This window comes from Bactrocera dorsalis, chromosome 5, assembly GCF_023373825.1.
Source record: "Bactrocera dorsalis isolate Fly_Bdor chromosome 5, ASM2337382v1, whole genome shotgun sequence".
NCBI classification, from domain to species: Eukaryota; Metazoa; Arthropoda; class Insecta; order Diptera; family Tephritidae; genus Bactrocera; species Bactrocera dorsalis.
Genome location: NC_064307.1, coordinates 9,628,680 through 9,644,137, shown reverse-complemented (window position 1 = coordinate 9,644,137; position 15,458 = coordinate 9,628,680). Strand labels below are relative to the sequence as shown.

The window sequence follows — 15,458 nt, the reverse complement described above, 5'->3', positions numbered from 1 at the left end:
CTCGTTAACTGAAGAAACCTGAAAAATTTACTTTGATTTTTGACCTGCTTTGACATGGGTTTTGCAGTCCGGTTCACCTTTTTCACGACATGCGGCTGATTGACCATCTGTTGCCAGGTCGTATTAATAGATCCAAGACTCACCGCCATTAATAACGCGACGCTGTTTTTCGAAAAAAATTGAGTGATTTTGGAATCAATCCTGCTTTCAGTTTTTTAGAACCAAATGAGTTTTCAAAATGGGTTTCACAGATTCTTCCGATGTTCCAACGATGACAGTAAGACCCCTGGCTGTTAATCGAGGATTCTCAAGCGCCAATTTCTTTATTTTATTGGGGTGCCGATCATCAGTTCATGTTGATGGCCGTCTTTGAATAATTTGTACCAATCATAAACACTTTCTAGCGACAAACTAGTCCCTCTGTTATTGAAATATCGATTCTGCACATGTTCATTTGTCAACAAAAAGCTGTTCATTTGTCGGAATCGCCGTTATAGCATCATTGTAGTACATACATACCTATCATTCAAACTGACTGATTAAAATCAAGTCCTTGTGTGGAAGATCTTTAGCTTGCATGGCGTTCTGAAATAATTTTTGACGATTTATCGATTATATCGATTTTCGTCGATTATATTATTAAGATTCTTTGAGTAAGGTTTCTACTCAGAATAGAAAAGGCTATTTCACGCTTGCGCTTGTTGTATATATTTAAGCGGCTGTCTCTTCAAGCATTTTTCAGCCCTGATAAGACTTCTTTTCTACTTTTTTAAGCAAATAAATATAATCTATATTCATTACTTAGATAAGGTTATCTAACACTATTATCCAGCCAAATAAAATAATTTAGGTTTACTGAGTTTATTACATACTTCTAGGCATTTTTATAAACTGAAAGTATGATCTGTTTCATTTACACATTTCTCTTCGGCACGGCTCTACTGTACTGGGCCTTTAAACTATATCGTAATGGTTACAAAACTTATATTTTTATTCAAAATTAATCTCTTAAATGCTGAAAAAGTATCGGCTGCCAGTTTGCTCCTAAGTAGCGCCCTAATTCGTTTTATAACAAACAACATTTCATAATAAAGCAATATTTTTGCCTTTATGATTTACTAAAGTACAAATTGCTCTCATTTCCGGGCAACATTTCACATCGTATTACACATCAAATTGGCATCGGTGCGCCATGGCGTATGCGTGTTCGAGAGCAATCAGTTTGTTTGGCTTTGTGGCGCGCCTTTACACGCAAATCGATTTGCAGCGAAAGCAAAGCCATGAAAATAGCGAATTTGCAATTCGTATTGGTGTGAAAAGGTTCAGCAATGAAAGCATTTCCCACTTATGGTAGCCTCAAATTGCCAGAGTTATTGCTTTTTTCTCACACGCACACTTTTTATAGCCGCCACGAAGGCATAAAGGAAAACTGAAACGCGCTGCAGTCAATTCGCAATGCATTTCACAGCTGAAAGTGAATTTCAGTTGATTTTGCCGAGTTTTTCTGCAACTGCTGGTTGAGTTGTGCGAAACTTTTTCTTTGTTTTACTCTCCCTACTTGTTGCATTATGGAAAAAACAGCGCTTTGATGGTGTCAATCAGCCAACTTTCACTTTGGCGTCAATGTTAGTCGGAGCCGTGTGTGTTTGGAGCTGTTGCAGTCGCTTTGACTTAGCTGTTTTTGCATATGAGCCATCAAAGCTGAATTTTATCTTTGTTTGTTTTTCTTCTACTCTTTCTTTGTGCACTTGTTTTGCTCGTTATAATGATTGCTGCGCTGTGAAAGGCAACTAATGCCTGGCTCTGTTTTCAATATTAACACTTTGATTTTCGTTATAACCCCTACTCCTTCAAAAAGCTTTACGAGCAAAAATATCCACGCAAAGTTTCGTCCAGTTTATAACTTTCTCCCCACAATAATTATTTTTCACTCCAACTTGCCATCCATCTTTTATATCCACCGCCTGGCAGTGCACTAATGACGGTTTAATTACGAGCCACTCCAACTAACAACTCTAACGTGTGTCTCCTACACATTTGCTGGGCACCCAACGGCACCACTTCATCATTTGTTCGTTAGTTATACGGTACTTTATCATTCACCCTTTTTTGTCTCCGTGTTGGCACCTGTGAATGATGTAAAGTTGGGTGGTAAACTACTCAGCGTGTCCTATACTTATTCCCATTTAATAAAGTCCATTTTTCTGCTGTGAGTTTTACTGAACACACCCCATACTTTTTAGTCCGCATGCTAAATGATTTGTTGTGGAAGCTTTAACAGTTTTTGTGTTATTTCTTTGTGTAATCACGTGCGAGTTGTAATCCGTTATAAATTATTGCCTTAGGCCTGTGAACAGTGCTAAAAAAATATATTTTATATAGATAAGGGTTATCAATTAATTTTTCTTCTTTCCCTTATCAAAATAAAATTTTTAAGTATCGTCTAACAGATGTACAATCATACACTTTTTTTAGTTGCTCACCATTTCTTCACTCTTGAATTGAACATGTAACTTCTCACGTGTTAATTGTCAACTCATTTATTTTTAAATTATGATTACGCGGTGACTTAGTAAATCAAATCAATTCTGATAGTCTAGATATCCAACAAAAGCGCAAAAGCTATAAAAGCTATCTAAAGCTTTTAGTTCTACTGTCCACGAATCCGAAGTTAACGCTGGCTAGTCAGTATAAGCATAGTATTTTCAGTAGCGTACTTACTGAAAAGCTGGCATTTTGTAAGATAAAATTCATAGAAAGCCTTTAATTATCTATGCAGAAAAGTCTTAGTATGTTTTGGTTCCAGAAAACGGAGCTTTCTTTTAGTATTTCGGTATCTTTTAAACTAAAAGTTAAATAAATTGGAAATTTTTGGAATATTTTTTATTAATTTCATATTTTTTGAAATATCTTATGAATAAATTAAAAACTGCAAATAATTCTTGCCATTTCTTATTCAGAACATTTTTTTATTCTTTATCTTAAAATACGATTTGAACAATATATCTTATCTATGCAGCTCGGAATATAAATAAAGCTGCAAAATAATTTATATTTTATAAATGCGGACTAGAAGGTGAATGCATGAAAACCTCCCAAATAAGTTCATAGATCTTCTGGTGCGTTCTTATTGATGTGTGTGACCTGGCGTTGTCCTAATAGATCACAATTTCTTTTTTATTTGCTAAAGGTGTCCGCTTCTGGTCAATTGCTTCCATAAAACGGTCCAACTGTTGACAATACTCGTCGGAACTAGGAGTTTAGTGGTAGAACTGCAGCGCTGCTAATCCCACTAAACTCATGGCAAAACCTTGATTACCGTCAATATTGGTTTGACTACCGTTTGCGCCGGCTCATCGCTATTGAGCCCCGACGATTCACTTTTTTCATCATCAGTAATCACCCGCTTCAGAAATAGATCGATTTTGCTGGAATTAAGCGCTTCGAAGTTAGGAATTCGGTTCATCAGGCTTTTTAAATACATAATTACTCAGCCTTTTCGAGGAAGACTTCATGTCAAGCAATCACAAAACTTTCTGAAAAGTGATTAAAAAATCTTATCTTTACAAAGTCACGTGCTGCATATTACTTGATGGATTTTATATTTCTTTCTTAAAGATTATTATATATTTTCTCTAAATCTTTATATCTTTACCTTATACTACTATGAGCAAAAAATAGTAAGACTTTGTTCATAATTTAAAATTCTTAATTTATTCTTCAAAATCTATGTTGTTGCAATTCACTTGTGCTACCGTTTTATTCAATCCTCAAAACAATTGTTATAGTGAATTTCCGTTTTTATTGATCGTCTGTTTCCTAGTCGTAAGCATAGATCCAAAACTCATCGCCAGTAATAATACGTTTCGTGGCATTCAGGTAGTTGGAATGCATTGTTTAAATTGCTTTTATTGCTTTTCGAAAACATTGAATGATTTTGGAATCAATCGTGCTTTCGCTTTTCTTAGGTCCAAAAGATCTTTTCAAATGTTTTTTAATTATACTTTCTATATTTCAACGATGCCAGTAAGATCTCTGACTGTTAATTCGTATTCGTGGATTCTCCACCATCAACTCTTTTATTTTATTGACGTGTTGGTCATCAGTTGATGTTGACGGCCATTCTGGTCGTAGCAATTCATTAACAAAAAAATTATATATCTTATTATAAGTATGTTTTCAATATTCATTTTTACTTCAAAAAACAAAATAACGTCACATGTTCTAAAGGGCTCCTATCAAATATCTACAATCTCTTAAAGCTATACACGATTTATATTGAAGTATGCAGGTGCCTCCAACTTTTTACGCAAAGTTTCAAAAATAAATTTCCCATCTTATGACACAGGTCTTCCTAAAGATAAGACAGCTATACGCAGAAATACAAGTGACTCTTGAGAAAAGGGTAGTTCAATTGGTTTTGTCATTCATAATATTCTAAAATTGGTCACGATATATGGAGATGAATTAGATAGCACGCTAAAAAATAGCAATATTACGTGGCGATTCCAAACATATCAATATTTTATTGGAAATCAACTACTTCTTAATAAATCCTTCCAATATTTATAGCAATTTTTAATAACTCTGGCTACATAAAATGCTTTAAATATCATCAATGCATGGCAGATACACCTAAAACGCTCACATAGAATGAACTTACAATAACTACACACATGCGAATTTATTTATATATTATAAAGTATATATAAGCTTGCTGGCGTAAGCCTCTTTCGTGCTTGTTGTAACAGATATTTCCATGGATATCCGCTTTGTGCATTGCATTTTATTTGCCATTGTCTAGCTTTTATGCCATCATTGTTGCCGCAATCACAATCATCAAGTGGAATTGAACAATTGCCTTTTCTATTTGCTTTCCATTTATCCATATTATTGTTGTGAGTATTGTTATATAATTGGTTTTTATTGAATATGTGTGCCTGACAGGTGAAAGCATTTATTTGGTTGTGCGCGGTTATGTTTGTGTGCATATGTGTGGGTGTTTGTTGCAACTGTAGTGCTAACGTTATTGTCACTGGCAACTGTAGCATTCGGAATTAGGAAGTTTCATTTCTATTAGCTCTTCACTGTGTGCATATAATATTCGATGGCCATTTTATTGCTGCCAGTGAATATTTCCAATTATTTTGTAAGCCACTTGTGTGCATTGTTTGGAAATTGTGTTTAGCCAATAAATTTCGTAATACTAGAATTAGCCACTTTGAATTGTTTGCTGCTGACAGATTAAACATTATTTTTATTACATTTTGACTTAAGCTTTGTTATTAAAAAAAAAGTTATCAACATATTTTGGAAAAAAAGATTGCCACTCTATGGTGTAATAAAGAAGACATTTTTAAGATAGATTCAGGTATTTTGATTGGGAAAAATTTTCAAATTCATATTAGGATGAAGGGACAGTTTGAAAGCTTGATTACTAGTTACCAAATACGGGTAAAGATTTTCAAATAATTTCACAATTTTTCGTTTGGAATGCTTCGTTTATTTCATAATCATTTCACTAAACAGATGTGTGTTAGTAGAAAAGTTAATAAGAAATGCCAGTATTGGTCTTGATCCAGTCCAAGTAGCTGGTCACACGGGTGAAGGCAGCTGGGTAACCTTTAGTGCAGCCGGCGGCGGCACCGAATGAAGTCAAACCGATCTGTACGCCTGAAGAGGTGTCGACCAATGGGCCGCCAGAGTCACCACTGCAGGTGGAAATACCGCCGGTGGTCGAAATGCAAATGTTGGATGAAGTCACAATCGAAGTGCCGTAAACACTGGAGCAGACACTGTTGGCAACCACTGGTACGTAAGCGTACTGCAAGTTAGATGTCACACTAGTAGCTGAATCGCTGATGAGTCCCCAACCGGAGGCAACAGCTGTTGCACCAACGTAGTTAGAGTAGGAGCTAGAGATGGCGGGAAGGCTGACGGCTTGTACTCTGCTGGAGTAGGAAACAGCTGAGATTTTGATTAGAGAAATGTCGTTCTTCAGAGTGTTGGAGTTCCAGCCTGAGTGGATGATAATGTTGCTGCTGCTTACGGTAAGTGTAATTTCGGCTGATGTGCGAACGGTGGCACCCAAGTAGACAGTCACGGATTGAACACTACAAAGAAGATATTAGAAATAAATATTTAAAGGGTACAAAAACAATGAAATATTTTTAGCTAACCCGTCAGTGCAGTGAGCAGCGGTAAGGACCCATTGGCTGCCAATCAAAGAACCACCACACCAGGCAGATGAGAGGGCGCTCAATTTCAATGAAAGTCCAACTTGGTACGGGAACTGACCGGCGGAGGCGGTTTGACCATTGGTAATGCGTCCTCCGAGTTCATCAGCCAACACTGGTACTTCCAATTGGCGTTGGAAGAGTACTGGTGAAGCGTAGGCGGAAGCCAAGAGCAAAGTGAAAACTACTAGGAACTTCATGTTGTGACTCTGAAGAGTTACTGATAATTTCACAGTTACTGCTGCTGGTTTTTATAGCAGAAATACGGATTGATAAACGTAAACATTATAATATAAACATTACTATTTACGTTATCAAAGCATATTCGCTTATCAAAATTTGGCTATATTTAATTTAAAGTATTATTGAACCTATCGTAACAGCACTTTCGGTAGCGATATATATCAGCATTTCACTTGGAATTTCCGTAAATTTTGTCGTGCGGAATGAAAACATTCAAATCACCGCTATGCCATAAATCTTAAGAATAGTCGACTCATATTTATCAGTGACTGGTAATATTAACTGATAAGTATTCAAAATAAATGCCAAAGAAATGGTTTTGATTTTGTATTTTTTCATTAATATATTTGCAAATGCCGCTCGGTTTGAATGAAAGTAGATTGCTTCTTCTTGATTTAGTTATCTAATCGATATTTCTTTCTAATTCCATAAGTTTGTAAGAATTCGAAACCAAGACTTTTCGGCGATAGCATTTTTTAATTCCCAGAGATTTCTATGGTAATATTACATTCAAAGTGAAAAAGTAAGGGCTTAACTGCAGTCCGAAGCATTAAATTTAACCGAGAGGGTGGTTTGAATTACATATGAGTCGAATGATACAGTTTTTGTGGGTGATGGGGTGTAAAATGCCTTCCGATCATCAGGGCTGCACTTGCAGGCCACCCAAAACTCTCTTGTAAGGAACCGTCGCTCACACTGGGACCACATTTGTATTACTTCAGCTCAACTCCGTATAATAGGACGCTGATTGTCGTCGACATTAGGAGCTTTCTCTTTTCTTGGCTGGGGCCTCCTACATATACTGACCATTTGTCTATCTCTGCTTGAGTGTGATCGTGGCTGCCTTTCTTGCGGCGTGCTGGATTTGTATCCAGAAGGTCAGTCTAGGGTCCAGTCTTACATCTAGGTAGTTTACTGTTGTTTTTTTTTTGTCATAAGAAAATCCGTAATCGTTTGCATACTTATTTCGAGGGGCTTGTACCTATTTGTTAGCAGTGGCAGCTCTTTTCTCTGTAGCGAACTGGAAATTGTGTGAGTCGAGCCATGCTTGGGTTCGTATCATGACCTGATTAAGCTTTCTTAGCGCTTATTCTGTGTCTCTTGCTGTAATTACTCCTGCAATGTCATTCGCGTAGCCAATTAAGTACGATTCGTCTGCCATTTTGAGTTTTAATATTGTGTCATAACTAATGTTTCACAAGTATGAGCCTAGAATGGATCCTTGTGCTTCTTCTGATGTGATCGCTATCTGTCGTGCTTTCTTCTACTTTGGCACAGCAGTTTTCTGTTGCTAAGGTAGCTCCGCACCACAGCTCTCGATATCCACCCATCTAGCACTGTTGAAGGCGTTTCGGACATCTAAAGTCTCCAGCAATACGATTCTTTTGTATTAATGCCATATGCGTTGTGCGGCACTTTCAATTACGTATTTTATAGCTCTTAGAGTTGATCTGCCCGGTCTAAAGCCGTGTTGTCTAGAAGAAAGTCCGCTTCGAGTCTGGGTTTAAGTAGCCTTTCGTTCAGCTTTCCTGGGGTGTCAAGCATGCATAGTGGACAATGTGCTGTTGACAAGTTGGGGTCTCCTTTTCACTGGCTGATTAGCACCAACCGTTACTTTTTCAGAGTTCAGGGAATATATCTTCGAGGCTGGCGTTGTACATGTTCAGTAGTATTGCCGGTCGCTCTGCAGCGATTATTTTCAGGATTTCTTCTGAGATGGTGGCTGGACTACTACTACGTATTGTGATTTTCATTACCCTAGGGAACTTGACGCCGAATATATGAATTCACTTGTGGGTATGTTAATGATTCCTTTATGTTATATATAATATTATAGTAAATATTTTGTCTAACCTTTTTGACGTAACTAATATTCAGAAAGGCCTCCGAAATAGGGTGCCTTGCGGTAAGCAAAATCTTGCTGCTGTAAATTATCTAAAACTCAAAGGCCAAAAAATAATAATTACTATAGACGAATACATATAACGATCAAAGGGCTAGTAAGCATTTTGATTCAGATTAGTTTAAAAAGCGAAAATTGTATCAAATCTGCATTATTTATTATCAAAATCTTATGCCTTCGATCATTACCTTACAAAGCAAGTTCTACAGGGATCTCACTTAATCAGCTTAGAATGCCGATTCGTTGTGGTACCTCAAGCTCCCATGTGATATAATAGAACACACGACCCTTACAAATCGACAACGTGCTTTGAGCCCATCACAAATTTGTTGAGACGGCTAATGTTGGTTTCGTCCATCTCTTCTGGTTCGCCCAAGTTAAGACTGCTGAGGTGTTTCAACCTCAGCTTTGCAAAGGCTGGACAATGGACGAGAAAGTGCCTGGATGTTTACACCACACCCTCATCCATACAACTTTGACAATCAGCGTCCGATAAGGTTTTTAGCTATAACGCCGCATAAATGTCTATTGGAAAGCGTCCAGTAATCGATCGATTGTACTAAGTTAGGAAATTTTCACAAATGCGCTCATATCACCGAAATTGTTTGCAAGATCAACTTCAAGTTTTCGGAGAATATTCTCAAAAATTCTAAATTTATTTCTTTGGAATTATGAATATAAACTTTTAAAGCCAAAACTCAGACAGTCTTATTACTGGCAAAGTACGAGAGTATAAAATGCTCGTCAGCACCAGAACTTATCCCCACTTTTTAATTACTATTATTTTATTTTTAAACTCGCCTGCAGGTATGCTAAAATAGCGAACAAATTTTAGATCTAATGCAAAAACTACTAAACAAAGCTCGCAGTGAATTGATAACTACTACTTTTTTAACGCCAATCAAGAGAGAAGATAAGCAATTAACATGACTAAATCAGTTTGATAAATATTTATGAAACTCATAACAGTTGTTAGCTATTAGTAAACAAAACATGCGCTACTAACATTCGGTCATAGTTAAAAGCCATTATTTTCCAGTTAATGTAAATTGAACACAAATTATTGTATTTATCTCAAAGGAAATTTAATTAAACTTTTTGCAGAGCTTAGCTGATTACTAGAATTTAATACAAATTATTTTATATTCTTATATTTCTTATAATTTTCCGTAAATTAAAGAACTTGAGATCTCAGAGCCAGAAAGTCGATATTATAGCCTTGTAAACAGAAAACAGCTCTAATTGATACTATATAATATAACTGATATTATTATATTATAAACAACATACATTTTCTGCCAGCTTTTCTTTAAAGTTTTATAGCGTCTTCACAACACAACACAAGGTGGACTTTATAGGTGAAAAATCTGTTAAAAATAATTCGCCATATCCTTTCCACTATAAAGATATACACACACAATGAGCTAAGACTACATATACCACCAACATACTTGGAGGCAATAAAGGCCCAAATGCCTTCATATTCTCCGTTGTTTTTTCATTTTCCTGTCGGATTTTTGTGTTAAAATGATTAAATTAAATGCGCACAACTTACGGCTTTTACACACGCACATACTCGTAAGCCTTTGTTTGCATACGTCTGCTTTACTTAACTGATTATGTTTTTCAGCAGCGTTCTTTTATTATGCGCTCATTTAACTATGATATTTATTTTTCGCATGCATCCGCCGACACAATTACACAAATATTTATACACAATTTTATTACAGCGGGCAGCTTGCACATTGCCCTGACAGTGTGTGTTTTCATTTTCACTTAATATATTTCATACACTATGAACATATTTACACGCAAATGAATTTCAATGAATAAAAACGCGATTGCGCTCAAAAGGTACCGCACGGCGTATACGTGTCCTGAAGCGGCTGTATGAAAAATTGCGGCCACGCCGGCAGTCGCTGAGCCTATGTTTTTAACTCAGGAGCTTGTGCAAGTGTGTGTGTGTATGGGTGTGTCAGTGTGCCATTCAAACGCCATCGCGTTTACATCTCTGCACTAACGCACACACACACATGTATGTGTGTATGGTACTGCCTGTTAAGGCAGGAAAGTGTGTGGCGCAACAAACATTTTAACAACTGTTAAACACGTGAGCTTTGTGCTTGCGCTTTTTGTTTTTGCTGCTCTGTAATTTATTTATGGAAATTTAAATCGTGCGCGTAAATGCGGAATGTAGTACAACAAAATAAAGTTACAAAAGAAAGTCGCCGGATAAATGAATAAAAATAAATGAATGCTCGTATAATAAATGGCTTGAGGGGAGTTCAAAAAAACCTGCTGGAAAGTGGTGGTTAAAATAAATCAATTTAAATTAAATTAAATTAAATTAAACTAAATTATATTAAATTAAATTAAATTAAATTAAATTAAATTAAATTAAATTAAATTAAATTAAATTAAATTAAATTAAATTAAATTAAATTAAATTAAATTAAATTAAATTAAATTAAATTAAATTAAATTAAATTAAATTAAATTAAATTAAATTAAATTAAATTAAATTAAATTAAATTAAATTAAATTAAATTAAATTAAATTAAATTAAATTAAATTAAATTAAATTAAATTAAATTAAATTAAATTAAATTAAATTAAATTAAATTAAATTAAATTAAATTAAATTAAATTAAATTAAATTAAATTAAATTAAATTAAATTAAATTAAATTAAATTAAATTAAATAAAATAATAAAATAAAATAAAATAAAGTAAAAAAAAAAATAAAATAAAATAAAATAAAATAAAATAAAAATAAAATAAAATAAAATAAAATAAAATAAAATAAAATAAAATAAAATAAAATAAAATAAAATAAAATAAAATAAAATAAAATAAAATAAAATAAAATAAATAATAAAATAAAGTAACGGTGGTCCAAAAAATCTGCTGGGAGATGGTTCGAAAGCACAAGTTAGTTGAAAAAATTAAATTAAAATAAAATAACAAAATTAATTAATTTATTTATTTTTATAAAAAATTATAATATATATATATATGTATGTAATATATAGCATGAAAATATTGACTGATAAAATTAGAGAAGTTTTGAAGGAGTCTTCGAACCACCCCATTTCAACGTGCTCTTTGTATGAGAGTGTACTTGTTAATAGCATAAACTTTCGTTTAATTTCATTACACATATAAAAGGCGAACGAGGCAGGTTTACCAACTAGAAATTTATTCAATGCAGTATGTGCCTTACAGCAGCACATTTTTAAACAAAGTTTTATAGAAAATCTGCGCGATTTAAAAAATACTCACACGTATATACAGGGATATGCAGCTATATAATATAGGTACACTTATGCGGGTAACTGTAGACACTGTTTGACACTTGGTGCTGGGAAGTGAGTAGGCGTGTCTGCAACTTTAGTTATAAAAGTGTAATTTATTGAAATATGTTACCATATAATCCCGCATATTGTAATATTCAAAGCAGTCCAACACGTCGAAAGCGTGTCGACAAATCAAGTAGAGCACGCCGGCTGTGGGCTCGCAGTGATGCATGCATAAACGCTGCCGCAGCGTGCGGAAAACAAAGCAGCAAATCATAACGGAATGGTTGGTTAGGGGCTCAGCAGGGGGTCGAGTGTGTGTGCCGCTTGAAAAAGCCACAAGTGTGTCAACACGCAGGAAGTGAGCGTTTGTGACACAAGTGAATTTACATACATAATGGTGCAACAACAATGCGCCTGAGGTTAAAGGCGACAAAGCAGAGCGGAAACTAACAGCTTGCTGCGCTGCTGTGGTGGCGCTTTTTGCAAATGGAAATATAGCTTAACGTAAATGGAACAGAATAAATAGAAAGAGAAGGCTAAAAGTGTTATGAGAGAAAAAGTGGCGCGCTATTAAGCATTGGCAGCAGGCGTAATAGAATATGAGTTGGCAAAAAGCATAAAACCGGATGCGCAAGGAAAGTTATAGCAAATACTATGGATGTTGTTTTAATGGGGTTTCGGTTAAAAATGTTGTTCTTCGAATGCTTACTGCTGCGAGTAAATCTGGTTTCTGTGAAGGAGGCTTATTTAGGTGCCAGAAAAATATTTAGAGACATTTTTTTTTATTTATTTTTGGTTTTATCTTCTATTTTACTTTTAAATTAATTTTTTAAATATTTTGGTTTTAATATTTTACATTTTTTTGCCCAGAATTGATGTAAAAATATAACAGCAAATCTTAAAAGCTTGTAGAATCGCCATAATATAAAGGTTTCTAAGATTTCTTAAAGATTTCTAAAAACATATTTTTTTTTGCATTTTATTGAAAATTTTTTCGAAAATTTGAAATTGAGACGGCATGTTTCTTACAATAATTTTTTGACTTAGTATAGTCGATATTCAAACCATTAAGATGTGTTTCTCGCAACCAACGCTATTTTTAGAATGGGTGAGAAAAATTTATCTAAATTTTTCAAAATTTCGACTTGAAGTTCTCAAATAGTCAGAGGATTATTGAAGAAATTAATTTTTTTGATAATAAATTCGATTTTTAAAGCCATTTTGAAATTAAAATTTTTCAATATTCAAAATTTTTCAAATCTCAAAATTTTTTCAGTTTATTGATAATTTTCCTATTCATCTGTTGTTATAAAATCATACTTTGGTTTTGGATTTCCGATAAAGTTACGCAAAAAAAAATTTCCTCACAGACAGACAACTTTTTTCGGAGGTCCTCCTGAAGATAGGTTACGCCATCAAGGGTATCCAAGGGTTTTCAAAAAAAAAAAATAAATAAATAAATAAAATAAATATAAATACATAAATAAAAATCCCCTGAAATGCATTTTTCTAACTTGCAAGTAGAAATAAACTCTTCAAAAAGTCAAAGCAGTCAAAGCGTGTACCGGCATATATTTCTCAATTATTACCCACATTTCAAGCAGTATATATGTACCTTTGTATACAAACCTATACACATAAATTGCACCATCCAACAGTGGTAGCAATAATCAATCGAAGTAACGGGATTTGATTTGTTTTCCTGCAAACGCATTGCCGGTTGCCGTCAACTGTGCGGAAGACCGTCTGCTTGCCTGACTCGTTGGTTGAGTTGAGACAACAAAGTTGATTGCTGTTGGTTAGTTGAGTGGTTTATTTGTCGGTTGCACTTGTCTTTGTTCCATCAGTTCCAACAGTCAGCAGTAACTGCGAGTATTGCTGATTTGTTTGCCCAACAAAGTTTGCCACTTCCAGCAACGATTTGAGGTCGGACTTGCAAATATTTCACTTTCGTGCTTGCATTGTGGCCTCGTGTTGCGGTTGCAAGCCAACAAATATTTTTGAATTGGCAATATGACTCAGAGCTGTTGTTGTTTCGTTGTTGTGGATTTTTTGTTTAATATGAATTTGAGTACGCTTTTATGTATAGTTGTGTATATATTTAAACACTTTTCTAAAGGCAACATACAGCAAAATTTTTTCTTTGCATTTCAGTATTTTGTTTTTGCCGCTTCATATTGTTCTTTTACGCTCAATTTGAGTTAAAAGTGTGCTGTGTGTAATTTGATAATTTCGACTCAGCAAATATGATAACAAATTAATTGTACTATTAGTCAGTTTATAAGAAAGCGAGCGGTGGAAGCCAAAAATTCTGGAGAAGCGGGTTTGGAGTTTCACTCGCGGTTTCACAAAAATACTCAAAAATAAAGGTAGATTTTCACTAAATTTGAAGAATAGTTAAAAAATCTAGTTTTTTTTTATTTTAGACAAGAAAACTTCCTTGAAACTAATTTCAAGGTATTTGGGCTCGATAAAATTTATACCATTACACTGGTTTATATGTGAGTTATCTTAATTAAACTTAGGGATCGTTTTCATATGACAATATTATAGCAAAAAAAAAGAATTTCAAACTTCCGTTTGGCTTTATACCATATATATCGGCCAATATGTAAGATGTCTTAGCGAAAATAATGAAAAATACAAGGGTAACCCATTGTAGGGTTATCGCGTCATATCTGCATCGCTTTCTCTATGTACCTGCACTATATATAGTACGTATGTATATTCGTGTACGTGACACGTACGAACATTTTGAGGAACCAAAAAACTGGTTTGACGAAAAAATATAACAGAAAGTGAAAGAGAAAACCTATATTGATAAACATTTTGATAAGGATCTAATGTTATCAGTCCGAGCGAAATGCATTTGTAAACAAATCATTTGATTTATGCTCGAAGATTATTAATTTAATTTAATGATTCTTGCTGGCATACTCGCTTTTTATACTCTGACAACCTGTTGCTACAGAGTATTATAGTTTAGTTCACCTAACTGTTGTACGTATGATATAAAACTAAACGAGGTAGCTATAGGGATATATACATATATATAAATGATCAGGATGACCAGTAGAGTTAAATCAATAACTAAATACGCCACAAACATTAAATTTTACCTTATATTGGCCAACATGTGAGTTATCTCAATGAAAATGATATACCGTGTTTTACTCATAACAGTATATCTTTTTGCTTAAAATAGGACGAAATTTGGACGAAAACTTAAACTAGCCTCCATATAAGTAATATCAGGATTTTCCAACACCCGGGTGACTTGACTCAATATTTTTGGTTTTTTAGTATGGGCATGTTAATAGTTTGTGGTATTGGAAAAAATAGATAAAATCGGGTCACATACCACCCATAATGATTTTCGTTTTCTAACAAATCATATGTATCTGTCAGTGTATGAGTTATAGGTAGCATATGTACATATATATAAAATTAATTTCGATCCTCTGGTTGATGTTTCGCACTTTAAGATATAATGGCCTTGGTTTCCGAAAAATTATCAAAGCATGTTGCACCCGAACTTAAGATTTCCTTACATGGTTTTTTTACTTAATCACGACTATAACGATATGGGCGGCTAAATCGTTTTATAGCGACATACGTGAAGCGTGCGACACATTTTATGGCTCTTTTATGGCATGTGTAAATCATAAAGTGCCAGCTGCTTGAGTATTATCTGACTACTGATATTTGTGAATGATCGCAACGAAAGTTACCGAGTAATTTTGCGAGTATATAAGCTTAGAACTTATTTGAAAATAG

At 34.3% G+C, this 15,458-nt stretch overlaps 1 protein-coding gene across 1 annotated transcript; it reads right to left on the bottom strand.

Annotated features, from left to right (window-relative positions):
• Positions 1–5,480: 5,480 nt before the first annotated feature.
• LOC105231393 (serine protease 1-like) lies at positions 5,481–6,467 on the bottom strand. The gene is made up of 2 exons (XM_049458051.1): positions 6,180–6,467; positions 5,481–6,113 (listed from the first exon to the last, which is right to left on the bottom strand). The coding sequence occupies exons 1-2, from the start codon at positions 6,434–6,436 to the stop codon at positions 5,549–5,551; spliced, it is 822 nt and encodes a 273-aa protein (XP_049314008.1). The 5' UTR covers positions 6,437–6,467; the 3' UTR covers positions 5,481–5,548.
• Between the last annotated feature and the right edge of the window lie 8,991 nt (positions 6,468–15,458).